The sequence below is a fragment of the Pipra filicauda genome, unplaced genomic scaffold (assembly GCF_003945595.2).
Source record: "Pipra filicauda isolate LSUMZ 115617 unplaced genomic scaffold, ASM394559v2 scaffold934_size49230_pilon, whole genome shotgun sequence".
Classification (NCBI taxonomy): domain Eukaryota; kingdom Metazoa; phylum Chordata; class Aves; order Passeriformes; family Pipridae; genus Pipra; species Pipra filicauda.
In genome coordinates this window covers 13,333-40,559 of record NW_024105125.1, presented here as the reverse complement: position 1 = coordinate 40,559, position 27,227 = coordinate 13,333, and the positions used below count along the sequence as shown (strand labels likewise).

Here is a 27,227-nt window from a genome sequence, read left to right as displayed (position 1 = left end):
CCGTCTCGCTTCCTCTCAGTGCCCTCACTCAAGATGGCGGCGGCCAGCCCGGCGTCACGGCATCACGTGAGGGGCGTGGCTTTGGGAGGGAAGCGCCGGGACCGCCCGGTCCCGATCCGGGTCCCGATCCCGGTCCCGATCCTGATCCTGATCCCCCCCCGATCCCCGATCCCGATCCCCCCGATCCCCGTCCCCTTCCCCCGTCCCGGCCGCACCATGGACTGTTACACGGCCAACTGGTACCCGCTGGGCGAGGAGGCCTTTTACCGGTGAGAGACGGCGGGGGCAGCGCTGCCCGAACCGGGGCCGGTCGGGAGTCCCGGGGCCGGTGGGGAGTGCCGGGGCTGGGTGGGAGTGCCGGGGCCGGTCGGGAGTCCCGGGGCCGGTGGGGAGTGCCGGGGCTGGGTGGGAGCGGGGTCCCGGCGTGGCCATGGGCGTTCGGGCGGGCTGGGAGGGGGGTCCCGGGGATGCTCGGGGGTCCCGGCGGTGTTGGGAGGCGTTCCGGGGCTGGGAGGGCTGTCCCGGGGGGGATGCTCGGGGGGTCCCGGGGATGTTGGGGGGAGTCCTGGGATTGGGAGGGGGATCTCCGAGGTGTCTGGAGGGTCTTGCGGCTGCTCGGAAGGGTCCCGGCATGGCCATGGGTTTTGGGAAGGCGGTGCTGGGGTGGTTGGGGGGTCCCGGGGCGGATGGGATGGGATGGGCTGTCTGGGGGATCTTGGGGGTGCTCAGGCGGTCCCAGGGTAGGGGGGTTGGGGTTGGCTGGGAGGGGGTCTCGGGGCTGGGAGGGTGGTTCGGGGCGTCCCGGGGTTGGCTGGGGGTCCCACGGTGCCCGTGGGTCTCCGGGATGGTCTGGGAGGGTCCCAGGGCTGACTGGGGGGTCCTGTGGTGGCTCTGGGTCCCGGGGCTGGCTGGGGGGGTTCCGGGGGTCGCTGGGGGTCCTGTGTCCAGCTGGGGGATCCCAGGGTGTCCGTGGGTCTTGGGGCTGATCTGGGAGCTCCCGGGGCCTGTCGGGGGTCCCAGGGCTGGCTGGGGGGTGGGCACCGTCCCTGGCCCCCCATCCCTCTGCCTGTCCATCCATCCATCTGTCCATCCCTCTGTCCGGGTGTCCCGCAGGAAGCTGGAGCTGTACTCCATGGAATGGGGGCTGCGGGAGGACCTGCGGGACTGTGTGGTGGCCGCTGCCCCGTACGGGGGGCCCATAGGTGGGTGCAGCCCCCCCCCGGACCCCCGAGCCCCCCCCAGCTTTGCTGACGGACTGTCCCCCCCCAGCCCTGCTGAGGAATTCCCGGAGGGACAAGGCCCCCAGCTCCCGCCCGCTCCTGGAGATCTACTCGGCCTCGGGGCTGCTCCTGGCCAGTGTCCCGGTGAGCTGGGGGGGCTGGGACCCCCTCTGGGGGACAGGGATGGGGGGCAGGGGTGGGGGTGCAAGGGGGGGGAAGGAGCTGCCCAGAGATGAGAGAAGAGGGTGGGCTGAGCAGAATTGGAGCAGAATTGGAGCAGCGGGAGCATCTTCTCTTCCTCCCTGATTTGGGCTGGGAGAAAAGGGTGGGACGGGATTTGAGCAGCAGGATCAGAGCAGCAGGAACATCCCTCTCTCCCTGCTGCCCCCCCCAGCCCTGCTGGGACTGGGAATGGTCCCGGAGGGACAAGGCCCCCAGCTCCCGCCCGCTCCTGGAGATCTACTCGGCCTCGGGGCTGCTCCTGGCCAGTGTCCCGGTGAGCTGGGGGGGCTGGGACCCCCTCTGGGGGACAGGGATGGGGGGCAGGGGTGGGGGTGCAAGGGGGGGGAAGGAGCTGCCCAGAGATGAGAGAAGAGGGTGGGCTGAGCAGAATTGGAGCAGAATTGGAGCAGCGGGAGCATCTTCTCTTCCTCCCTGATTTGGGCTGGGAGAAAAGGGTGGGACGGGATTGGAGCAGCAGGATCAGAGCAGCAGGATCAGAGCAGCAGGAACATCCCTCTCTCCCTGCTGCCCAGGACTGGGAGAAGAGGATGGGCTGGGAGTTGGAGCAGCAGGAACATCCTCCCTTCCCTCTGCCCGGGGCTGGGGTGGACACGGGGCAGTGGAGGGACTGGGAATGGTACCAGGGCAGGTGAGGTGCCAGACCTTTGGAGGAGGTGTCGGACCTTTGGAGGAGGTGTTGGACCTCCAGGTGAGGTCTCCAGGCTCTGGAGAAGGAGTCAGAGCTCAGCCTCAGCCGTGACCTCTCGTGTGTCCCTGGAGGGCTGCCCTGGCTCTGGGCTGTCTGGGGCACCCCGGGGTGACCATTCCCGCCCCATTCCCGCCCCATTCCCACCCCATTCCCGCCCCATTCCCACCCCATTCCCGCCCCATTCCCACCGTTCCCCAGTGGAAGAGCGGCCGCCTGGTGCAGCTGGGCTGGACGGCGGGGGAGGACCTGCTGTGCATCCAGGAGGACGGGACTGTGCTGGTCTACAACCTGTTCTGCGAGTTCAAACGGCACTTCAGCATGGGAAACGTGAGGGCTGGGGGCACGGGGGGCTGGGGAGGGCACCTCAGATCCCAGCAATCCCACCCCCTGCCATGGGCAGGGACACCTTCCATAGACCAGGCTGCTCCAAGCCCCATCCAGCCTGGCCTTGGACACTTCCAGGGATCCAGGGGCAGCCACAGCTTCTCTGGGCAGCCTGTGCCAGGGCCTGCCCACCCTCCCAGGGAGGAATTCCCTCCCAGTATTCCACCCAAACCTCCCATTTTCCAGTGGGGAGCCATTCCCCCTTGTTGTCGCTCCAGGCCCTTGTGAGATGCCCAGGGTGGGGTTTGGGGGACATGGAATCGAGTCAGGGGCTCTCCCAGCCCTCGGGAGTGCACTGGGATGGATGTGTCCCTGTGGCTCCTGAGGCCAGGACAGTCCCCTCCGTGCTGGCTCTGTGAGCTGGGCCCCCCCAGTGCCCCCCTGCCATCTCTGGGTGCAGGAGGTGCTGCAGAACCACGTGCTGGAGGCTCAGGTTTTCCACACGGAGTTCGGGACGGGCGTGGCCATCCTGACCGGGGCCTTCCGCTTCTCCCTGGCCACCAACATCGACGACCTCAAGCTGCGCCGCCTGCCCGAGGTCCCTGGTGGGTGTCCCTGTGACCACCTGTGCCCCCCTGTGTCCCCCATGTCCCCTGTGCCCCCCTGTGCCCCCCTGTGTGTGCCCCCCTGTGCCCCCCTGTGCCCCCCTGTGTCCCCCTGTCCCCTGTGCCCCCCCTGTGTCCCCCTGTGCCCCCCTGTGTCCCCCTGTGCCCTGTACCCTGTGCCCCCCTGTGCCCCCCTGTGTCCCCCTATGTCCCCTGTGTCCCCCTGTGTCCCCTGTGCCCCCCTGTGTCCCCTGTGTCCCTCTGTGCCCCCTGTGCTCCCCTGTGTCCCCCTGTGCCCCCCTGTGCCCCTCTGTGTCCCCCTGTGCTCCCCTGTGTCCCCTGTGCCCCCCTATGTCCCCTGGGCCCCCCTGTGCCCCCGTGCCTGTCTCACGCTGTCCCCCCAGGGCTGCAGCAGCCCCCGGGGTGCTGGGCTGTGCTGTCCCAGGACAGGGTGACCGTGGTGCTCCTGGCTGTGGGACCAGAGCTCTTCCTGCTGGACAACACCTCCTGCTCCAGCGTGGTGAGGGAATGTGGGAATGTGGGAACGGGGGGCTGTGGGCCCTGTCCCTGTGTCCCATGGGATGCTCCCAGGCCCTTTCCTGTCCCATGGGATGCTCCCAGGCCCTTTCCTGTCCCATGGGATGCTCCCAGGTCCTTTCCCTGTCCCATGGGATGTTCCCAGGCCCTTTCCTGTCCCATGGGATGCTCCCAGGTCCCTTCCCTGTCCCACGGGATGCTCCCAGGCCCTTTCCTGTCCCATGGGATGCTCCCAGGTCCTTTCCCTGTCCCATGGGATGCTCCCAGCCCTCCACACTCTCCCAGCTCCTCCTTCCCACTGTCCCATTTGTGCCCCCTCCTGCCCACAGGGCTGAGTGGGAGGGAAGGGCCCCCCAGCTCTGACCCTCCCCCAGCCCCTCCCACCCAGGGGGACACTCTGGGACCCCAGGACGTGTCCCCACGTCCCCCCTGTCCTGCCCAGACCCCCCCTGGGCTGAGCCCCTCGGCGGGGCCGTTCCTGCACATGGCTGTGTCCTTCAACCACCGGCTCCTCGCCCTGTTCTGCGACTCTGGGTACATCTGGATGGGCCTGGCCACGCTCAAGGTGAGCTGGGGGGGCACTGGGGGGTCACACGGGGGCCCTGGGGGTCCCCACGGGCTCAGGGCTGCAGGAGCCCATGTGTATATATGTAATATATAACATTTGATTCATGTTATGTATCAGAATTGTCTGTCTGTGGCCATGCTGGAAGTTTGAGGAGGGAGTTCAGGAGTGTAGCAACTCTGAATTGCTGGAGCCAGAGCAGTGGGGATATATTGTTAATAATCAGGCAAAAAACTAATGAGTGATTTTATGACTAAAGTGAAGCCCAAATGTGAAATCTGGCATTTTTTCTTTGCACAAGCGAAATTCTTTTCTGGGTGTTAATTTCCTTAAATTGGAATTAGAACGGACTTGGTTTAACTTCATTAAAAGCAAATGAAAATCCGGGCGTCCTTCACCTGAGTTTATCCCTGGCTCCCACACTGCCCTTCCCACCTGTCCAGGTGTGTTCCCTGATCCCCCCTCTCTCCCCCAGGAGAAGTTCTGCGAGTTCAACAGCACCGTCCGATCGCCCCCCAAGCAGATGGTTTGGTGAGTGGGTGGTCCCTGCCCCGCCCCTGGCAGTGCCCACCCGGGACCTCCCGAGCCTTTCCCGGGGTCCCCTGGGCTCCGTGGGACCCCCGGTGTCCCTGCCCAGCCCTGGGGGTGCAGGGGCTGTGATTAAGGGGTGGGGGTCCCCTGGGCTCTGTGGGACCCCCTGGTGTTCCCCCCAGCCCTGGGGGTGCAGGGCCATGGTTAAGGGTGGGGGTGCCCTGGGGGTGCAGGGCCGTGGTTAAGGGTGGGGGTCCCCCAGGTGCACGCGGCCCCGCAGCCGGCAGCGAGCCGTGGTGGTGGCCTGGGAGAGGCAGCTCATGGTGGTGGGCAATTCCTCGGAGTGCATCCGGTATCCTTTGGGAAGGGGGGCCGGGGGTGTTCCCAAAAGCCCAGCCCAAACTCCTGCCTCTGCCCCAGTCACTGCTGTCCCCGGGGGTCCCCCCGGAGTCCCCCAGGGTGGGCACAGGGCACTGCCCGTGTGCTGTGGGGATCCCCCCTCCCCTCCTGCTCCTGGGGAGCAGCAAAGCCCCCCTGGCCCTTCCCAACCCCTCCCAGCCCCCTCTATTCCGGGGGTCCCTGTGGTGGAGCACTGGCCCTGCCCAGGGTGGGTGGGGGATTCCTGCCCCCCCAAGTGCTCTGCAGCCCCCACAGTCGCTCCCAGGCCCTTTCCCTGTCCCATGGGATGCTCCCAGTCCCCCCACTCCCTCCCAAGTCCTTCCTCCCGCTGTCCCAGAGGCAGGTATTTGCAGGGATACCTGGCCCCATCCTGGCAGGGAGAAGGGGAGGAAGGACCCTCCCCTGTGAGCCCCCCCAGCCCCGTGGTGCCCTCAGCAGTGGGGGGGGTTGGGGCTGCCCCCAGAGCCGTGTCCCCCCAGCCCTTAGCAGGAGCACAGCTTTGTCCTGGATGAGGATTCCCACCTGGTGCCCGAGCTGGACGGGGTCCGGATCCTGTCCCGCACCTCCCACGAGTTCCTGCACGAGATCCCAGGTGAGCTGGGGGGGTGGGACATCCCTGCTGGGCACCTGGGATGTGGCTGCCCCATCCCTGGGAGTGTCCAGGGCCAGGTTGGACAGGGCTTGGAGCAACCTGGGGTCGTGGGAGGTGTCCCTGCCCATGGCAGGGGTGGCACTGGGTGGGATTTGAGGTCCTTTCCCACCCACCCCATTCCACAGTCCCTGTGCCAGGGTGGTGCTGCACACAGGGAGGTGACACCCCTGGTCCAGAGCACCCCCTCAGGTGTGTTTGACCCCAATTCCCACAGAGGCCAGCCAGGAAATCTTCCGGATTGCCTCCATGGCCCCGGGGGCTCTGCTGCTGGAGGCACAGAAGGAGTACGAGGTACATCCCCCCTTCTGGGGTGGGAGAGGGGGCATCCCGGGGGGCCATCCTGAGCTTTCTGTGTCCCCATTCCTGGGGGTCCCCCATTCCCGGGGGCACATCCTGAGCACTCCATGTCCCCATTCCTGGGGGTCTCCCATTTCTGGGGGTCCATGCTGAACTCTGTGTCCCCCATTCCAGGGAGTCCCCATTCCTGAGGGTCCATCCTGAGCTGCATGTCCCCCATTCCCAGGGCTCCATCCTGAGCATTCTGTGTCTCCCATTCCCGAGGTCCTCCATTCCCGGGGTCCATCCTGAGCACTCTATATCCCCCATTCTTGGGAGTCCCCCATTCCCGGGGTCCATTCTGAGCACTCTATGTCCCCCATTCTTGGGGGTCCCCCATTCCCGGGGTCCATCCTGAGCTCTGTGTCCCCCATTCCCGGGGTCCCCCTTCCCCATCCCTGCAGAAGGAGAGCCAGAAGGCCGACGAGTACCTGCGGGAGATCCGGGAGCAGCAGCTGCTCCCCGAGGCCGTGGGCCAGTGCATCGAGGCCGCGGGCTACGAGCACGAGCCCCACACCCAGAAATCGCTGCTGAGGGTGAGCCAGGGCGAGGGGGAGCAGGGGGAGGCCCAAGATCCTCCCTCTCTCCCCCCTCACACGTGATCCCACAGGCAGCTTCCTTCGGGAAGTGCTTCCTCGACAAGTTCCCCCCGGAGAGCTTCGTGCGGATGTGCCAGGACCTGCGGGTCCTCAACGCCATCCGGGACTACCAGATCGGCATCCCGCTCACCTTCACCCAGTATCCACAGCTGCAGGGGCTGGGATGGCATCCGGGCTGGGATCGGGGCCGGAGGGGCCTCTCCAGGGCGGATGGAGCCCTCAGTGCCGGGGCTGCAGGGCTGGGACACTCCTGGGAATCATGGAAGGGTCATGGCTGAGACCCCCCACACTCATCACACCTGGGAATCATGGAAGGGTCATGGCTGAGACCCCCCACACTCATCACACCTGGGAATCATGGAAGGGTCATGGCTGAGACCCCCACACTCATCACACCTGGGAATCATGGAAGGGTCATGGCTGAGACCCCCACACTCATCACACCTGGGAATCATGGAAGGGTCATGGCTGAGACCCCCCACACTCATCACACCTGGGAATCATGGAAGGGTCATGGCTGAGACCCCCACGCTCACCACACCTGGGAATCATGGAAAGGTCATGGCTGAGACCCCCACGCTCACCACACCTGGCACAGGTGCCCCATCCCAAAGCAGGGAAGCTCCCAGACCTGGGAAGTGCCTGGTGCTCCTTGCCTGAGCTCCGAGGGGTTTGTGATCCCCCGTTTCCCTTGACCATCCCCACAGATACAAACAACTCACCATCGAGGTCCTGCTGGACAGGTGAGGGGCCCCATCCCAAGTTCCCCCATCCCAAGTTCCCCCATCCCACAGTCCCCATCCCACAATCCCCATATCTGGGGGCTGAGCAGCTCCAAGCACTTGGGGACCCCCCAAGCCCATCCGAGCTCCTCAGCCCCTCGTGCCCCCCGTGTGTGCCCCCCGTCCCCCTGTGCCCCAGGCTGGTGCTGCGCCGCCTGTACCCCCTGGCCATCCGGATCTGCGAGTTCCTGCGGCTCCCGGAGATCCAGGGCGTGAGCCGCATCCTGGCGCACTGGGCCTGCTCCAAGGTGAGGGGGCTGTGCCGGGGGGCCCTGCCGGCGGGGGGGACACCGGGGACACCCTGTGGGGCCTCCACAGGTGCAGCAGAAGGACAAGTCGGACGAGGAGGTGGCCCAGGCCATCAACCAGAAGCTGGGGGACACCCCCGGCATCTCCTACTCCGAGATCGCCACGCGCGCCTACGACTGCGGCCGGGCCGAGCTGGCCATCAAGGTGGGCTCTGGGACAGGGGAGGGGACAGTGGGGACGGGGGGGGCACCCAGTGACCCTCCCCTGCCCCCCCAGCTCCTGGAGTACGAGCCGCGCTCCGGGGAACAGGTCCCGCTGCTGCTGAAGATGAAACGGAGCAAACTGGCCCTGGGGAAGGCCATCGAGAGTGGGGACACCGACCTGGGTGAGGGGGACAATGGGGGGACAGTGGGGGGACAACAGGGGGCTGGGGGAGCCATCGAGAGTGGGGACACTGACCTGGGTGAGGAGGGGGACAATGGGGGCTGGGGGAGCCATCGAGAGTGGGGACACTGACCTGGGTGAGGAGGGGGACAATGGGGGGCTGGGGGGGCCATCGAGAGTGGGAATGTGGGTCTGGGTGAGGAGGGGGACAATGGGGGGCTGGGGGGGCCATCGAGAGTGGGAACACCGACCTAGGTGGGGGGGGCACAGTGGAGGGGCTGGGGAGGGGTGGGTGGGTTGGGGGAGGCCTTGGGAGCATTTTGGGGTCCTGGGGGGTTGTTGAGGGGCCCACGAGGTGTCAGGGGGTGCATAAAAACCAAACCCAAACCCTGCTGTCCCCCCCAGTTTACACGGTCGTGCTGCACCTCAAGAATGAGCTGAACCGCGGCACCTTTTTCATGACGCTGCAGAACCAGCCCGTGGCCCTGAGCCTGTACAGGCAGGTGAGGGCAGAGAGACCCCCTGACCCCCCCTGAGCCTGTACAGGCAGGTGAGGGCAGAGACCCCCCTGACCCCCCTGAGCCCTCCCTGAGCCTGTACAGGCAGGTGAGGGCAGAGAGACCCCCCCCTGAGCCCCCTGACCCCCCCTGAGCCTGTACAGGCAGGTGAGGGCAGAGAGACCCCCCCCCGACCCCCCTGGCCCCCCCTGAGCCTGTACAGGCAGGTGAGGGCAGAGAGACCCCCCCCTGAGCCTCCTGACCCCCCCTGAGCCTGTACAGGCAGGTGAGGGCAGAGAGACCCCCCCCTGAGCCCCCTGACCCCCCCTGCGCCTGTACAGGCAGGTGAGGGCAGAGAGACCCCCCTGACCCCCTGCCCTCCCATGCCCCCCGGGTGCCCCCCTCACCCCTGACCCCCCGTGCCCCCAGTTCTGCCGGCACCAGGAGCGGGACACGCTGAAGGATCTGTACAACCAGGACGACAACCACCAGGAGCTGGGCAACTTCCACGTGCACTCCAGCTACTCCGAGAAGGTGAGGAGCCCACCCGGGGGGTCGGGGTCCCAGTGTGCTCCCTGCCACCCCTCTGGTGTGTCCCTGTCCCCGTGGGGGGGTGACACGTCCCTGCCGTGTCCCAGCGGATCGAGGGCCGTGTGGGGGCCCTGCAGAACGCCCTGGACGAGTTCAACAAGGCCAGGAACGACTTCGCTGCCAAGGTGAGGGGCTGGGATGGGACCCCAGGGCTGGGCTGGGACCCTGGGGCTGGGATGGGGATCCTGAGACTGGAATGGGGATCCTGAGACTGGGATAGGGACCCCAGGGCTGGGATGGGACCCTGGGGCTGGGATGGGGATCCTGAGACTGGGACAGGGACCCCGGGGCTGGGATGGGACCCTGGGGCTGGGATGGGACCCTGGGGCTGGAACAGGGATCCTGGGGACTGGCATGATCTCGGGGTTGGGTTGGGGATCCCAGGGTTGGGGATCTCAGGGCTGGGATGGGGATCCCAGGGCTAGGATGGGACTCTGGGGCTGAGCTGGGGATCCTGGGGCTGGGATGGGGATCCTGGTGTTGGGATGATCCCAGGACTGGGATGGGGACCTCTGGGCTGGGCTAGGAACATTGAGGCTGGGATGGGGATCCCAAGGCCGGGACAGGGACCCTGAGGCCAGGACAGGGACCCCAAGGCCAGGACGGGGATCCCAAGGCTGGGACAGGGATCCCAAGGCCAGGACGGGGATCCCAAGGCCAGGACAGGGATCCCAAGGCTGGGACAGGGATCCCAAGGCCAGGACGGGGATCCCAAGGCTGGGACAGGGATCCCAAGGCCGGGACAGGGATCCCAAGGCTGGGACAGGGATCCCAAGGCCAGGACGGGGATCCCAAGGCTGGGACAGGGACCCTGAGGCCAGGGCAGGGGTCCCAAGGCCGGGACAGGGATCCCAAGGCCGGGACAGGGATCCCAAGGCCAGGACGGGGATCCCAAGGCCAGGACGGGGATCCCAAGGCCAGGACAGGGATCCCAAGGCCGGGACAGGGACCGCAGGGTCACCGCTGTGTCCCAGGCCACCGAGGAGCAGATCAAGCTGCTGCGGCTGCAGCGGCACCTGCAGGAGGACTTTGACAAGCCCTACCTGGACCTGTCCCTGCACGACACCGTGTCCACCCTCATCCTGGACGGGCACTACAAGCGGGCAGAGCAGCTCTACCGGGAGTTCAAGATCCCCGACAAGAGGTGTGGGGGGCTGAGGGGGCGCTGGGCAGGGGGGCTGGGGGCTGGGGAGGGGGCTCTCAGCTCCATGAGCCCCCTGGCCCCCGTGCCCAGGTACTGGTGGCTGAAGATCAGCGCCTTGGCCACGCGGGGGGACTGGGAGGAGATGGAGAAGTTCTCCAAGAGCAAGAAGTCGCCCATCGGGTACCTGGTGAGAGCTTTTCCTGCTTGGGGGGTCACCAGGCACCCCGCAGTGCCCTCCCACCCTCCTCCTTCCTCTCTCCATCCCTGCTCCCCGTGCCCCCCCAGCCCTTCGTGGAGGTGGCGGTGAAGCACCACAACCGGTACGAGGCCCGCAAATACGCCCCCCGGGTGCCCCCCGAGCAGCGGGTCAAGGCCTTTGTCCTCGTGGGGTGAGTTCGGGGGGCCCTGGGGGGGCCGTGGGGTCACACAGGGCGGGGGTCCCTCGTGCAGCAGCACCGGGGCTTTGGGGCTCTCGGGGGCGGCTGTGGGGGCACCGTGAGCCGTGTGCCCCCCACGGGGGTTGGGGACTCGGGCTGTGGGGGCTGTGGGGCGCTGCCCCTGCCCTGTGCCCACGCCGTGGGTGCCCCCCAGGGACCTGGAGCAGGCGGCCGAGGCGGCCATGGAGCACAAGAGCGAGGCCGAGATGAACCTGGTGCTGTCCCGCTGCTCCCCCGGCACCGACGGCGCCCTGGCCGAGAAACTCACCCGGGCCCGGGCCCAGCTGCTCAAGAAGTGACCCCGGGGGGCTGCAGGGACACCCCCAGCCCCTCCCAGCCCCCTCCTGGGGGTCTGTGCCCGGGGCAGGGGGATGGCAGCGAGGTGTCCGTGTCCTCCGGCAGCTGCTCCCAGCACGAGTTTGGGAAACAAAACACGGCACCGGGACCCCCAGTGGTGCAGGACCCCCAGTGGTGCAGGACCCCCAGCCTGGGGCAGGCGGACCTCCACCCTCCCCCCACGGCCCCTCCCTCCCAATCCAATAAAGAGAAAAGCTCCCGCTCCTGTCTCTGGTCACGGATGCTCAACAGACCCCATTCGGGGGGGCATTCAGGGGGGACACTGGGGTCCAGGAGGGGTTCCTGGAGCAGGCCCTGGGGGGTGGGGAAGGAGAGGTCACTGGGTGTCCCAAGGGGTCCTGGGGAGACACTGAGGGGTCCCCTGGTCGTGTCCCCGGGACCCTCAGAGGCGTCCTGTGGGAGTCATTCAGGGAGGACACTGGGGTCAAAGAGGGGTTCCAGGGGGGTTCCTGGGGCGGGCCCTGGGAGGGTGTGGAAGGGGAGGTCCCTGGGTGTCCCCAAAGGTCCCAGGGTGTCCCCAAGGGCCCCAGGGTGTCCCCGAGGGTCCCTGGGTGTCCCCAAAGGTCTCGGGGTGTCCCCAAAGGTCCCGGGGTGTCCCCGAGGGCCCCGGCGTGTCCCCGAGGGTCCCGGCGTGTCCCCAAAGGTCCCGGGGTGTCCCCAAGGGTCCCTGGGTGTCCCCAAGGATCCCTGGGTGTCCCCAAAGGTCCCGGGGTGTCCCCAAGGATCCCGGGGTGTCCCCAAGGATCCCGGGGTGTCCCCAAAGGTCCCAGGGTGTCCCCGAGGGTCCCGGGGTGTCCCCAAAGGTCCCTGGGTGTCCCCGAAGGTCCCGGGGTGTCCCCAAGGGTCCCTGGGTGTCCCCAAAGGTCTCAGGGTGTCCCCAAAGATCCCGGGGTGTCCCCAAGGGTCCCGGGGTGTCCCCGAGGGTCCCGGGGTGTCCCCATAGGTCCCAGGGTGTCCCCAAAGGTCCCGGGGTGTCCCCAAGGGTCCCGGGGTGTCCCCATAGGTCCCGGGGTGTCCCCAAGGGTCCCGGGGTGTCCCCAAAGGTCCCTGGGTGTCCCCGAGGGTCCCGGGGAGTCCCGTCCCCGCAGTGCCTCCTCTGCCCGCCAGGGGGCGCCGCGGAGCGCTCCCGGCCCCGCCCACTCTGGTCACGTGCCGCGCGGTGCATTGTGGGGCCGCAAAGATGGCGGCGCTGGGCGCGAGCCGGGCGGCGGCGGTGAGGGGGGACGGGGGGACGGGGGGACAGGGCGTCTGCGGGCACGGCGGGCGGCATCGGGGGTCACAGGGACGGGGGGGTTGGCCGGGGAGAGAGGGGTCGGGCTGTGCGGGTCAGGGGGTCACACCGGCTGTGGGGTCACACCGGGTTTGGGGGGTCGGGCTGGGCTGGGGGGTCTGTCTGGGCCGGGGGGTGTCACACTGCGCTGGGGTCAAGGTCGGGGCTCCAGGGGTGAAGGGTCCGTCCGGGTCGGAGGGGTCAGTGGGTGGGGGGTGAGGGGTCACTTTGGGGTCAGGGGGTCAATCTGGGACAGGGTGTGAGGTCAGGGCTGGGGGGTCATTTCGGGGGGGCTGTTCAGGCTGGGGGGGTCGGGTTGGGGAGTGTCGGACTTGGGGAGTTGCTAATTTTTTGAGGGGGTTCGGGCTGAGGGTCTACTCACTTTGGGGGTGGCTGGTCCGGGGGTTACTTTGGGCTGGAGGAACATGTGGGGAGTGGGGGGTGTCAGCCCAGCCTGGGGGGTCGGGGGGTGTTTGGGGATGGGGGGCACCCCCCGACGGGGCTGTCTGACCTCTGACCCCCCCGTGGCCCCCCCAGGGCCTCCTTCGTGCCCAGAGCCTCGGGGTGTGGAGGGGCCTGAGAACCACGGCCGCCCTCCCGCAGATGCCCCAGGCCAAGGTGAGGGGGCAGCAGGGTGGGAATGGGGGTGGGAGTGGGGGATGAGGGGGGAAAAGGGGCTCGGGGAGACCTTCTCCTCCCCACAACTCCCTGCCAGGAGGGGGGAGCCGGGGGGGTCGGGCTCTGCTCCCAGGGACCAAGGGACAGGAGAAGGGGAAATGGCCTCGGGCTGTGCCAGGGGAGGGGCAGGTTGGATATGGGGAAATTGCTCCTGGAATTCCTCCTGTCCGGCCCTGGCACAGCTGCCAGGGCAGGGGGGAGGCCCCAACCCCAGCCTTGTGGATGTGGCACTTGGGGACATGGTCAGGGGTGGCTTTGGGGGACTGGGGGGTCTCTGAGGCTTTTCCCACCCAGAAGATTCCCTGATCCATGTGGGAAGGGCTGAGCCCGGGGTGTCCCCGTGCCCTTGAGCCAGGCCCAGCCCTGCCTGTCCCTCAGCTTTGCCTCCTGGTATTTCTTGGCTGAACAGGAGCCGAGTGTGAACTCTGGAAATCTGATCCCAGGATATTAAAGCTCCAAATTCCTGACTCCTCTTTCAGTCCCCCCTTGCTCCTTCATTCCCCCCTCCCATGGCCACGTGGAATTCTGGAGTCCCACTGCCTGTCCCCTCGTGTTCCTGTGGGTAAATCCCTGTCCCTGCCTGTGGATCCCTGATGCTGGATCTGGGAGACCCATGTTGGATCCCAGCAGGGAATTCCGGGCTGAGGAAGGTGGGAGCAGTGGAAGGAGGGTGTCAGGACAGCAGACAGCTCTGGAGGGGGCAGGGGTGGGTGTGGAACGACCCAGGAATTATCTGTGGGGCTGATTTGGGTCCTGGGCCACAAAACTCGTGTTTGGCAAAAATCCGTGAGGTTGTGGGAGCTCAGGGGGAGGGGGAGACTCCCATGGGAAGGGTCAGGAGCACCAGCCCTGCTGGCAGCTCATGGAATCCTGCTGGGTGCAGGCAGAGGCTATTTCAGGAAGTGCTGCCTGAGGAAAAGGTCTCTGCACTGGCACAGAGTCGGGGTGTCGGGTGTCCCTTGTGCTCAGGTGTCACCCTGGGGTGACCTCAGGACAGGGCAGAGCAGCACTGGGGGGGTCACACCCCCAATTCGTGGGCAGGTTTGGGCCCTTCACAAGACACCGAGGGGCTGGAGCGTGTCCAGGGAACGGAGCTGGGGAAGGGGCTGGAGCAGCAGGAGGGGCTGAGGGAGCTGGGGGGGCTCAGCCTGGAGAAAAGGAGGCTCAGGGGGGACCTTCTGGCTCTGCAACCCCCTGACAGGAGGGGGGATCTGGGGGGGGTCGGGCTCTGCTCCCAGGGAACAAGGGACAGGAGGAGAGGGAACGACTCCAGCTGTGCCAGGGGAGGCTCAGGTTGGATATTGGGAAAATTCCCTCTGGAAAGGGCTGTGCAGCCCTGGCACAGCTGCCCAGGGCAGGGGGAGTCCCCATCCCCGGGGGGATTTAACAGCCTGTGGATGTGGCACTTGGGGACACGGTCAGGGGTGTCCCTGGCAGTGCTGGGGGGCTCGGGGCTTTTCCAACCCAGCATTCCATGATGCTGTAAGACCCCCGAGCCCTGTGAGCTCGGTGTCCCTGTGCCCACAGCAGGTGTGTGCTGTGGGGGGGACATTTTGCCCCTGGTGCAGGTGACCCTCCCCTGGGGGTGCCCTGGCCCTGACCCCCCCGTGTCCCCACAGTCCCAGAATGCCAAGGCCGAGGGCACATTCCAGGTGACGATGCTCCCGGGGGATGGAGTGGGCCCGGAGCTCATGCACGCCGTCAAGGAGGTGTTCAAGGTAAGGACCCTGCCCGGGACAGAGCCGGCCCCACAGCCTTCCTGCTGTGCAGGGACAGAGCCCGGCCCCACAGCCCCTCCTGCTGTCCCCAGGACAGAGCCCGGCCCCACAGCCCCTCCTGCTGTCCCGGGACAGAGCCCGGCCCCACAGCCCTCCTGCTGTGCAGGGACAGAGCCCGGCCCCACAGCCCCTCCTGCTGTCCCGGGACAGAGCCCGGCCCCACAGCCCCTCCTGCTGTGCAGGGACAGAGCCCGGCCCCACAGCCCCTCCTGCTGTGCAGGGACAGAGCCCGGCCCCACAGCCCCTCCTGCTGTCCCCAGGACAGAACCTGGCCCCACAGCCCCTCCTGCTGTCCTGGGACAGAGCCCGGCCCCACAGCCCCTCCTGCTGTCCCAGGACAGAGCCCGGCCCCACAGCCCCTCCTGCTGTCCCAGGACAGAGCCCGGCCCCACAGCCCCTCCTGCTGTCCCCGGGGCAGGGCTGGCACTGCCTGGCATCCCTGGGTGTCCTGGGCCCTGTGTCCTCACTGCCGAGCTCAGGGACACTCGGGAGCAGTTCCTTGGCTGTCACACGAGTCCTGCCCTGCCACGGGCACAGGCACAGGCAAGGGGCACCATAGCGCTTACACAGCTGGAAAACTCCTTCCTGGAAAATTCCTCCTGGAAAGGGCTCTCCAGCCCTGCCACAGGCTGCCCATGGCATGGGGTGGTCACCAGCCTTGGAGGGATTTAGGCTGGATACTGGGGAAATTCCCCCTGGAAAGGGCTGTCCAGCCCTGGCACAGCTGCCCAGGGCAGGGGGGAGCCCCCATCCCCGGGGGGATTTAACAGCCCCGTGGTTGTGACACTTGGGGACATGGTCAGGGGTGGCCTTGGCAGTGCTGGGGGCGTCTCAGAGGTATTTCCCACCCTAAATATTCCACGATTTTATCGGTGTCACTGCTCCACTGAAGCGACCCCGAGGTCCAGGGTCAGCTTTCCATGATCCCAGTTCCCTGAGCGGGGCCTGGCTGGATCAGGGCTGCCAGACCCCCCTGTCCCGGGCAGTGCCACGTCCCCAGGGGTCCCGGGTGACTCCCTCCCTGTGCCAGGCTGCCAGTGTCCCCGTGGTGTTCGACGAGCACCACCTGAGCGAGGTGCAGAACACGGCGTCCGAGGAGAAGCTGGACCGCGTCGTGGACTCCATGAAGGAGAGCAAGGTGGCCCTCATAGGTGAGCTGTGCCCGGGCACACCCGGCACCCCTCGGGGGCTCAGCCAGCTCCTGCTGGGAACCCAGAGCCTCCAGGGCAGCCCAGGGGCTCCGGGGGCTCTGTGTCCAAGAGCTCGGCCCCCACCCCTGGCTGAGGGGCTGCTGGAGCCCCCCGGGCCCCCCCTCACTGCCCCTGGGGCAGGGCATGTCCCTGTGCTCCATGTGCTCATCCTGCCCTGTGTGCTCATCCTGCCCTTTGTGTTCATCCTGCCCCGTGTGCTCATCCTGCCCCATGTGTTCATCCTGCCCCATGTGTTCATCCTGCCCCATGTGTTCATCCTGCTCCATGTGCTCATCCTGCTCCATGTGCTCATCCTGCTCCTTGTGTTCATCCTCCTCTATGTCCTTGTCCTGCCCTTTGTGTTCATCCTGCCCTCTGTGCTCATCCTACCCTTTGTGCTCATCCTGCCCTTTGTGCTCATCCTGCCCTTTGTGCTCATCCTGCCCTTTGTGCTCATCCTGCCCTTTGTGCTCATCCTGCTCCATGTCCTCATCCTGCTCCTTGTGTTCATCCTCCTCCATGTCCTCGTCCTGCCCTTTGTGCTCATCCTGCCCTGTGTGCTCATCCTGCTCCATGTGCTCATCCTCCTCCATGTCCTTTTCCTGCTCCATATCCTCATCCTGCTCCATGTCCTCATCCTGCCCCGTGTCCTTGTCCTGCTCCATGTGCTCATCCTCCTCCATGTCCTCGTCCTGCTCCATGTCCTCATCCTGCCCCATATCCTCATCCTACCCCGTGTCCTCATCCTGCCCCGTGTGTTCATCTTGTTTCATGTGCTCATCCTGCCCTGTGTGCTCATCCTGCTCCATGTCCTCGTCCTCCTCCATGTCCTTTTCCTGCCCCATATCCTCATCCTGCCCCATGTGCTCATCCTGCCCCGTGTGCTCATCCTGCCCCATGTGCTCATCCTGCCCCATGTGCTCATCCTGCCCCGTGTGCTCATCCTGCCCCATATCCTCATCCTGCCCCATATCCTCATCCTGCCCCATGTGCTCATCCTGCCCCATGTCCTCATCCTGCCCCATGTCCTCACCCTGCCCCGTGTGCTCACCCTGCCCCGTGTGCTCACCCTGCCCCGTGTCCTGCAGGGAAGATCCACACGCCCATGGAGTACAAGGGAGACCTGGCATCCTACGACATGAGGCTCAGGTGAGGGAGGGCCCTGTCACCTGCCCACGCTGGGAAGTGTGTTAATTAATGGTTAATGAGCTGCTGGGGAGCAGAAAATCCCGCGGGCCTGGCTGTGGCCCGGGAAGCCAAACTGCTGAGGGCCCACGTGTGGCCCTGGGTCAGTGATCCCACTGCCCGGGGGGTCCTGGAGAAGGGGGGTGGCCCCCAGTGCTCACAGGGGGAATCGCGGGGAAAACCCCCTAATTAACGATTAATGAGTTATTCATTGGGAAGCAGAAGATCCTGAGGGACCCTCTTGGCCTGGAGCTGTCCCTGTGCACTGATCCTGATGCCTTGGGGGACTGGATATGGGGCGTGGTCCCCAGTACTGATAGGGAACAATCACTGGGAAGGCCCTATTAGTTACTAATTACTAATTAGTAATTACTGATTGCTAGTACTGATAGGGAACAATCACTGGGAATGCCCTATTAATTACTAATTATTAATTATTAATTACTAGTACTGATAGGGAACAATCACTGGGAATGCCCTATTAGTTACTAATTACTAATTAGTAATTACTGAGTTATTGGGGACAGTCACTGGGAAAGCCCTATTAATTAATAATTAATGAGGTTTTGGGGACAATCATTGGGAAAGCCCTATTAATTAATAATTAATGAGGTTTTTGGGGCAATCATTAGGAAAGCCCTATTAATTCCTAATTACAGAGTTATTGAGGACAATGACTAGGAAAACCCTATTACTAATTAATGAGTTTTTGGGGTCAATCAGTGGGAATGTCCTGTTAATTCCTAATTAATGAGTTATTGGGGGCAATCATTAGGAAAGCCTTATTAATTTCCAATTACTGAGTTATTGGGGACAATCAGTGGGAAAGCCCTGTTAATTAGTAATTAATGAGTTATTGTGGCAATCCATGGGAAAGCCCTATTAATTAATAATTACTGAGTTATTGTGGTCAGTCACTGGGAAACCCCTATTAATTCCTAATTAGTGAGTTGTTGAGGTGAGTCACTGGAAAAGCCCTATTAATTCCTAATTACTGACATATTTTCGATAATTACTGGATCAATTAATTAATAATCAATTAATAATTAATAAATAATTGTTAATTAGTAATTAATGAGTTACTGGGGACAATGACTAGCAAAGACCTATTAATTTCTAATTAACGAGTTAATGGGAGCAATCACAGGGAAAACCCTAGTAATTCCTAGTTAATGAGTTATTGGGGGCAATCAGTGGGAAAGCCTTGTTAATTCCTAATTAGTGAGTTATTGGGGATAATCACTGGGAAAGCCCTCTTAATTAGTAATTAGTGAGATATTGGGGATAATCAGTGGGAAAGCCCTCTTAATTAGTAATTAATGAGTTATTGGGGGCAATCAGCGGGAAAGCCTTGTTAATTCCTAATTAATGAGTTATTGGGGGCAATCATTAGGAAAGCCCTATTAATAAATAATTAATGACTTTTGGGGGACAATCATTTGGAAAGCCCTCTTAATTAGTAATTAATGAATTATTGGGGACATTCACTGGGAGAGCCCTGTTAATTAGTAATTAATGAGTTATTGTGGCAATCCATGGGAATGCCCTATTAATTAATGATTACTGAGTTATTGTGGTCAGTCACTGGGAAACCCCTATTAATTCCTAATTAGTGAGTTATTGGGGATAATCACTGGATCAATTACTTAGAAATTAAATAATAATTAATTCATAATTGTTAATTAGTAATTAATGAGTTATTGTGGTCAGTCACTGGGAAAGCCCTATTAATTCCTAATTACTGAGTTATTTGGGATAATCACTGGATCAATTAATCGATAATTAATAATAATGGTTAATTAGTAATTAATGAGTTATTGGGGACATTCACTGGGAAAGCCCTATTAATTATTAATTAGTGAGTTATTGGGAGCAATCCCTGGGAAAACTCTGTCAATTCCTAATTAATGAGTTACTGGGGACAATGACTAGGAAAGACCTATTAATTTCTAATTAATGAGTTAATGGGAGCAATCACAGGGAAAAACCCCTAGTAATTCCTAGTTAATGAGTTATTGGGGGCAATCAGTGGGAAAGCCTTGTTAATTCCTAATTACTGAGTTATTGGGGGCAATCAGTGGGAAAGCCCTCTTAATTAGTAATTAGTGAGTTATTGGGGATAATCACTGGGAAAGCCCTCTTAATTAGTAATTAGTGAGTTATTGGGGATAGTCAGTAGGAAAGCCCTCTTAATTAGTAATTAGTGAGTTATTGGGGATAGTCAGTAGGAAAGCCCTCTTAATTAGTAATTAGTGAGTTATTGGGGATAGTCAGTAGGAAAGCCCTCTTAATTAGTAATTAGTGAGTTATTGGGGATAGTCAGTAGGAAAGCCCTATTACTATTCAATGAGTTATTGGGGACAGTCAGGGGGAAAGCCCTGTTAATTCCCAATTACTGAGTTATTGGGGATAATCACTGGGAAAACCCTATAAGTAGTAATTAATGAGTTTTTGTGGTCAATCAGTGGGAAAGCCCTATTACTAATTAATGAGTTATTGGGAATAATCCCTGGGAATGCCCTATTAATTATTAATTACTGAGTTATTGGGGACAATCAGTGGGAAAGCCCTCTTAATTAGTAATTAATGAGTTATTGTGGCAATCCGTGGGAATGCCCTCTTAATTCCTAATTACTGAGTTATTGTGGTCAGTCACTGAGAAACCCCTATTAATTATTAATTAGTGAGTTGTTGAGGTGAGTCACTGGAAAAACCCTATTAATTACTAATTACTGAGTTATTGGGGATAATCACTGGATCAATCAATTAATTAATAATTAATAAATAATTAATAAATAATTGTTAATTAATAATGAGTTATTGGGGACATTCACTGGGAAAGCCCTATTAATTATTAATTAGTGAGTTAATGGGAGCAATCACAGGGAAAACCCCTAGTAATTCCTAATTAATGAGTTATTGGGGGCAATCAGTGGGAAAGCCTTGTTAATTCCTAATTACTGAGCTACTGGGGACAGTCAGTGGGAAAGCCCTCTTAATTAGTAATTAGTGAGTTATTGGGGATAATCACTGGGAAAGCCCTCTTAATTAGTAATTAGTGAGTTATTGGGGATAATCACTGGGAAAGCCCTCTTAATTAGTAATTAGTGAGTTATTGGGGATAATCACTGGGAAAGCCCTCTTAATTAGTAATTAATGAGTTATTGGGGACATTCACTGGGAAAGCCCTATTAATTCCTAATTACTGAGTTATTGGGGATAATCACTGGGAAAGCCCTCTTAATTAGTAATTAATGAGTTATTGGGGGCAATCATTAGGAAAGCCCTATTAATTAATAATTAATGAGTTTTTGGGGACAATCATTTGGAAAACCCTATTAATTGCTAATTAATGAGTTATTGGGGACAATCATTTGGAAAGCCCTATTAATTAATAATTAGTGAGTTATTGGGGACAATCACTAGGAAAGCCCTATTAATTAATAATTACTGAGATATTGGGGTCAGTCACTGCAAAAGACTTATTAATTCCTAATTAATGAGTTTCTGGGGTCAATCAGTGGGAAAGTCCTGTTAATTCCTAGTTAATGAGTTATGGGAGGCAACCATTAGGAAAGCCTTATTAATTAATAATTACTGAGTTATTGTGGACAATCAGTGGGAAAGCCCTATTAATTAGTTGTTACTGAGTTACTGGGGACAGTCACTGGGAAAACCCTGTTAATTAGTAATTAATGAGTTATTGTGGCAATCCATGGGAAAGCCCTATTAATTAATGGTTACTGAGTTATTGTGGTCAGTCACTGGGAAACCCCTATTAGTTCCTAATTAGTGAGTTATTGGGGATAATCACTGGATCAATTACTTAGTCATTAAATAATTAATTCATAATTGTTAATTAGTAATTAATGAGTTATTGGGGACATTCACTGGGAAAGCCCTATTAATTACTGATTACTGAGTTATTGGAGATAATCACTGGGAAAGCCCTATTAATTGATAATTACTGAGTTATTGGGTGCAATTACTGGGAAATCCCTGTTAATTACTCATAACTGAGTGTGACCCTGCTGGGTGTGACCCTGCCCAGAGTGACCCTGCCCAGAGTGACCCAGAGTGACCCCCTGAGTGACCCTGCCCAGAGTGACCCTGCCCGGTGTGACCCTGCCCAGAGTGACCCTGCCCGGTGTGACCCTGCCCAGAGTGACCCTGCCCGAGTGACCCTGCCCAGAGTGACCCTGCCAGAGTGACCCTGCCCGGTGTGACCCTGCCCAGAGTGACCCTGCCCGGTGTGACCCTGCCTGCTGGGTGTGACCCTGCCCAGTGACCCTGCCCGGTGTGACCCTGCCCAGAGTGACCCTGCCCAGAGTGACCCTGCCCAGAGTGACCCTGCCCAGAGTGACCCTGCCCGGTGTGACCCTGCACAGAGTGACCCTGCCCGGTGTGACCCTGCCCAGTGTGACCCTGCCCAGAGTGACCCTGCCCTGGGTGTGACCCTGCCCAGAGTGACCCTGCCCAGAGTGACCCTGCCCAGAGTGACCCTGCTGGGTGTGACCCTGCCAGAGTGACCCTGCCCAGAGTGACCCTGCCCGGTGTGACCCTGCCCAGTGTGACCCTGCCAGAGTGACCCTGCCCAGTGTGACCCTGCCAGAGTGACCCTGCCAGAGTGACCCTGCCCAGAGTGACCCTGCCCAGTGTGACCCTGCCCGGTGTGACCCTGCCCAGAGTGACCCTGCCCGCTGTGTCCCCGCTGCCCCGGGGTCCCGGGGGTGTCCCAGGGGTGTCCCCGTGTGCCAGCCCAGCCCTGCCCTCCCTGCCAGGCGGAAGCTGGACCTGTTTGCCAACGTGGTGCACGTGAAGAGCCTGCCCGGGTACCAGACCCGGCACAACAACCTGGACCTGGTGATCATCCGCGAGCAGACCGAGGGCGAGTACAGCTCCCTGGAGCACGAGGTGGGCACTGCCGGGGTGGGCACTGCCGGGGTGGGCACTGCCCGGGGCCAGGAGCCAGCCTGGCACAGCTGGGAAGGGCCAGCCTGGAGAAGGGAAGGCTCCAGGGAGACCTTGGAGCCCCTTCCGGGGCCTAAAGGGGCTCCAGGAGAGCTGGAGAGGGACTGGGGCCGAGGATGGAGGGACATGTGCTCCCAGTGCCAGAGGGCAGGGATGGGTGGGATACTGGGAAGGGATTCCTCCCTGGGAGGGTGGGGAGGCCCTGGAATGGATTTCCCAGAGAAGCTGTGGCTGCCCCTGGATCTCTGGAAGTGTCCAAGCCCTGGGATAGTGGGAGGTGTCCCTGGGTGAGGCTGGAGGAGCTCTTAGTTCTCTCCAACCCATCCCATCCCACGATTCCCTGATTCCATGCTGAGCACAGTGTGGAAGCGCCCGGAGCAGCAGTGATGGAATTACAGGAGTTTTTAGGGATATGGACACACCCAGCCCCAGGGAGGAGGGGGGGGCTGCAGGAGAAAAAAGGGACAAGAGGACATGATGTTGTCCTGGGTCAACCCCAGCCCTCAGGACCCCCCTCTCCCTCCCCAGGGGGAGGAGAACAGGAAAGAAAAGGTGAACGTGGGTTGGGATAAGAAAAATTTAATAATTGAAACAAAATAATAAGAGCAGCAATACTCAGGCTAACTACTAGTACTAAAATATAAATATTGTTAATACAGTTATAATATACATACAAGAATAATACAGACAATGATACATTATACATAATAGATTACATAAATGCAATATAATAAATACAGTGATAAGGAGAGGGAGATGAACGGACCCCAGGTGGAACAAGTGATGCCCGGTCACTCTCCCACCACCCACTGACCAGTGCCCAGCAGTAACTGCCTCCCCCAGTTTCTGTCCTGGGCAGGACATTCTGTGAGCTGGGACCCCCCTTTGGCCAGTCCTCCCCCAGATTCTCGTGCCCTGGCACAGGGGGGGCACTGAAATGTCCTTAATTTGGGGCGAGCGACCCCCACGACATCTGCCTGTTGCCATCATCATCCTCACCCTAAATCCCAGCTGTTGGGGACAGAACTCTGTCCAGCCCGAGCCAGGGGGTGCTGGGGACCTGCTGGGGGGCTGTGCTGTGTGTGACCCCCTGTGTGACCCCCTGTGCCCCCAGAGTGACGGGCTGGGGGGGCTGTGCTGTGTGTGACCCCCTGTGCCCCCAGAGTGACCCGCTGAGGGGCTGGGGGGGCTGTGCTGTGTGTGACCCCCGTGTGACCCCTGTGCCCCCAGAGTGACCCCCTGAGGGGCTGGGGGGGCTGTGCTGTGTGTGACCCCCCGTGTGACCCCCTGTGTGACCCCCTGAGGGGGCTGGGGGGGCTGTGCTGTGTGTGACCCCCGTGTGACCCCCTGTGCCCCTAGAGTGACCCGCTGAGGGGCTGGGGGGGCTGTGCTGTGTGTGACCCCCCGTGTGACCCCCCTGTGCCTCCAGAGTGACGGGCTGGGGGTGCTGTGCTGTGTGTGACCCCCCATGTGACCCCAGAGTGACCCGCTGGGGGGCTGTGCTGTGTGTGACCCCCGTGTGACCCCTGTGCCCCCAGAGTGACCCACTGAGGGGGCTGGGGGGGCTGTGCTGTGTGTGACCCCCTGTGCCCCCAGAGTGACCTGCTGGGGGGCTGTGCTGTGTGACCCCCGTGTGACCCCTGTGCCCCCAGAGCGTGAAGGGGGTGATCGAGTGCCTGAAGATCATCACCCGCGCCAAGTCCCAGCGCATCGCCAAGTTCGCCTTCGACTACGCCACCAAGAAGGGCCGGGCCAAGGTCACGGCCGTGCACAAGGCCAACATCATGTGAGTGCCTGGGGACACCACTGCCCCTGGGGCGGGGGACACCCCTGGGGTCCCGTCTGGTGTGTGATGGCAGCGGTGTCACAGGGCCTGCAGCGAGCGGGACACGGACCTGGGGCTGAGCAGGTGTTGATAACTGGGGTCGGTGCAGCAGCTCCAGAACAAAGCTGTCCTCTCCCACCTGGGGACAGCCCAAGCTCTGACGGGGAGGTCATGGATGCTCTAGGACTTGGGGTGCCGTGTGTGAGCAGGCAGTTCCTTTCCCAGTTTGCCATGTGGGAATCTGATGGGATGCATTAACTGACCAAACCTGGAATTAGCACCTTCCTGGTGTAAATTCCTGCCATCTGTGCTTACCTCAAGTTCCTGCCGTGCTGCTTTATCTCCTGGGAGGTTCCTTTTGTGGCCTTGACAGTGCTTGAGACAGGAAATTGTGCTCTCCAAGTCCTTCCAGGTGTGTTTACCTGGCACAAACCACATTCCTCTCAGAGGTGGCAGAAAGGGAGAGAGGGGCTGGGTGGGGAGGAACAAAGCAGCACCAGAAGCCCCAGCTCTTATCACAGACCCCAGTTCCAGTTGGGCACCTGCAGTTCCTGTTGGACACCTGGTGCTGTAAGCATTCCCCTGTTTCCCACCAACCCTTCCTGGTGTTTGCCCTCTGCAGGAAGCTGGGGGACGGGCTGTTCCTGCAGTGCTGTAAGGAGGTGGCAGAGCTGTACCCCAAGATCAAATTCGACACCATGATCATCGACAACTGCTGCATGCAGGTGAGCCCCCCAAACCTGAGCCCTCCTGCACCACCCACCGCTGCTCCCCCAGGAGCTGGAACCCCGAAAGCTGCACCTGGACCCTTGCCCTGTCCCTCCATCCCTTGTCCAAATCCCTCTCCAGCTCTCCTGGAGCTCTGTTGGGCTCTGGAGGAGACCTTGGAGCTCACCCAGCCCCCCAGGCCCCCCTGTGTTCTGCCCCCCCTGCCGTGTCCCGGGGGTGGGCTGAGCTGCCCCAGGCGTGCAGGGCCTCACGTGCCCCCCGTGCCCCCCAGCTGGTGCAGAACCCGTACCAGTTCGACGTGCTGGTGATGCCCAACCTGTACGGGAACATCGTGGACAACCTGGCGGCGGGGCTGGTGGGCGGCGCGGGCGTCGTGCCCGGGGAGAGCTACAGCGCCGAGTACGCCGTGTTCGAGCTGGTGAGCTGGGCTGGGGGGCTGGGGGGTCCCGGGGACACTGGGGGTGGCACGGGGCCCCTCACCGTGGCCTCTGTCCCGCAGGGTGCCCGGCACCCCTTCGCCCAGGCCGTGGGCAGGAACATCGCCAACCCCACGGCCATGCTGCTGTCGGCCTCCAACATGCTGCGGCACCTCAAGTACGTGCTGGGCCGGGCCTGGGGGCTGCTGGGGGGCTGCAGGGGGGCTGCAGGGGGCTGACCCACTGCCCTCCCCTCCCCAGCCTGGAACACCACTCCAACGTGATCTCGGACGCGGTGAAGAAGGTGATCAAAGGCGGCAAAGTGAGTGTGGGGCGGTGGGTCGGGCAGGGCTCTGTGTCACTCTGCTCTGTGTCCTGGGCGGGGCTCTGGCTCCTCTCCTCTCTTCAGCTGCAATTCCAGCTCCTCTCCCAGCAGGAATTCCAGCGCCTCTTCTCTTCTAGCTGGAATTCTGGCTCCTCTCCAGCTGGAATCCTGGCTCCTTTCCTCTTTCCAGCTGGAATCCTGGCTGCTCTCCTCTCCTCTCTCCTGCACTTGTCCCCGGGGTCATGTGCTGGCAAGGGAGGGACCTCTGGCAGGGCTGGGGGACCCTCAATGGCCTTCTCCCCACCCCAGGTCCTGGCAGGGCTGGGGGACCCTCCATGGCCTTTCCCCACCCCAAGTCCTAGCAGGGCGCTCAAGGGCCCCTCCATGGCTCCATCCCCAGGGCACTCGAGGGGCTCCTCTCTCTCCTCTCCTGTCCCTCTGGGAGCTGTTTCCCTCGTTCACCAGCAGTTTCCCCGTTTCTCCCCTCCCTGTGTTGGATTTGCAGGTCCGGACTCGGGACTTGGGCGGTTACTCCACCACCTCCGACTTCGTCAAGTCCGTCATTGACAACCTGCACCCCCACTACGGGGCTTAGGCCCCCCGGCAGCCCCACAGCGCCTCGGCCCCCCCAAACCCCTCCCCGGCCCCCCCTGCCCCCCGGGGAGAATGGGGGCTCCCCCCTGCCCAGCCCAGTACCTCCAGTAACCCCGTCCCCCCACTCCCAGTTCCCCCAGTAGGGATGGCTCCATGGGAGGCCAGGGCGGATCTCAGGGGCCTTTGGGGTGACAGGGGGGGACGGGGCAGTGCCCCAAACGCACAGGCAGCTTCCAGGGACATTGGGACCACCAGTACTGTGGGACCACCATTCCATGGCCCCTCGTGACTACGGGACCACCATTCCCATGGGGCCCCCGTCACTGTGGGACCACCATTCCCATGAAGCTTTAAGCAATAAACGGGACCACAGGGCTCCCCCACCCTCCTTCCCCCCCGTCTGCTGCTGGCACAGGGACAGGGGGCCCTGTGGCTCCTGGGACCAGGGACCAGCCCCAGTGTGAGCCCAGGGGTCCCTGTGGCTCCTGGGGTTGCTGTGGGGTGGGAGCTGGGCTGTCATTGTGCTGTGCTCTGTAACTCCTGCTTGCTAATAAAGGGTCCAACGCTTCCCTCCGGCCCGGGGGGTCACAGCCTGGGGGGTGCTGGGCTGGGGGGAGAGGGGGGCTCAGCCTCAGCTCCCCCATCCCCTCCTGGGGAGCAGCTCTGCCTGGGGAGGGGCTGCTCTGCAATAGGGGGGCAGTGCTGGAACTAGAGTCTACAGTGCCTGTGGGCACCCAGTTTGGGGTGTCTGATGCCCCCCGCCTTCTGTGGGGCATGGGGGGGCTTCAGCCTCTCCCTGTGTCCCCACGGCTCCCCCTCCAGCCCCTGGGGTGCAGGGACAGTCTGGGGGCTGCCGAGGGCCCCTGTCCCACCACGGCACTGCCCAGGCTGGGGCTGGGGGTCCCTTTGCCGGGGTCCCTCCCCCTCCCTAACCCTCCCCTCTCCTTGCAGGTGCGCACGGCGGACATGGGGGGCTACTCCACCTCCCTGGATTTCACCCAGGCCGTGATAGCTGCCCTGGAGGGGTAGTGCCCGGGGTGGTGCCCTCCCGGCTCCTGCCCTGCCCACCTGGTAAATCACTCCTTCCCTCCAATAAAGTGGCCTCAGGCGTGACCACGGTGCCATC

At 61.7% G+C, this 27,227-nt stretch overlaps 2 protein-coding genes across 4 annotated transcripts; both read left to right on the top strand.

The window, feature by feature from the left end:
• The first annotated feature begins 142 nt into the window (after positions 1-142).
• On the top strand, positions 143-11,346 carry VPS16 (VPS16 core subunit of CORVET and HOPS complexes). Of its 2 annotated transcripts, XM_039391291.1 has the most exons (25): positions 146-269; positions 1,114-1,202; positions 1,270-1,298; positions 1,651-1,716; positions 2,350-2,478; positions 2,936-3,080; positions 3,485-3,600; positions 4,060-4,182; positions 4,658-4,713; positions 4,976-5,065; positions 5,610-5,704; positions 5,979-6,055; positions 6,505-6,636; positions 6,711-6,838; positions 7,407-7,442; positions 7,621-7,729; positions 7,800-7,934; positions 8,007-8,115; positions 8,520-8,617; positions 9,041-9,145; positions 9,250-9,327; positions 10,177-10,346; positions 10,437-10,533; positions 10,632-10,735; positions 10,938-11,346. In XM_039391291.1, exons 1-25 carry the CDS (start codon positions 217-219, stop codon positions 11,080-11,082), a joined length of 2,514 nt encoding a protein of 837 aa, XP_039247225.1. In that variant the 5' UTR covers positions 146-216; the 3' UTR covers positions 11,083-11,346. The 2 variants fall into 2 exon arrangements, with proteins under 2 accessions (XP_027577407.2, XP_039247225.1); XM_027721606.2 differs by lacking the exon at positions 1,651-1,716 and having other exon boundaries at positions 143-269; positions 1,270-1,364.
• Positions 11,347-12,302: 956 nt separating this feature from the next.
• On the top strand, positions 12,303-27,214 carry IDH3B (isocitrate dehydrogenase (NAD(+)) 3 non-catalytic subunit beta). 2 transcript variants are annotated; one of them, XM_027721595.2, is made up of 12 exons: positions 12,303-12,353; positions 12,948-13,028; positions 14,708-14,806; positions 15,897-16,017; positions 17,145-17,205; positions 22,023-22,155; positions 23,865-23,998; positions 24,660-24,762; positions 25,038-25,184; positions 25,266-25,360; positions 25,444-25,504; positions 27,053-27,214. In XM_027721595.2, the coding sequence occupies exons 1-12, from the start codon at positions 12,321-12,323 to the stop codon at positions 27,128-27,130; spliced, it is 1,146 nt and encodes a 381-aa protein (XP_027577396.1). In that variant the 5' UTR covers positions 12,303-12,320; the 3' UTR covers positions 27,131-27,214. The 2 variants fall into 2 exon arrangements, with proteins under 2 accessions (XP_027577396.1, XP_027577397.1); XM_027721596.2 differs by lacking the exon at positions 27,053-27,214 and adding an exon at positions 26,013-26,677.
• Positions 27,215-27,227: the final 13 nt, after the last annotated feature.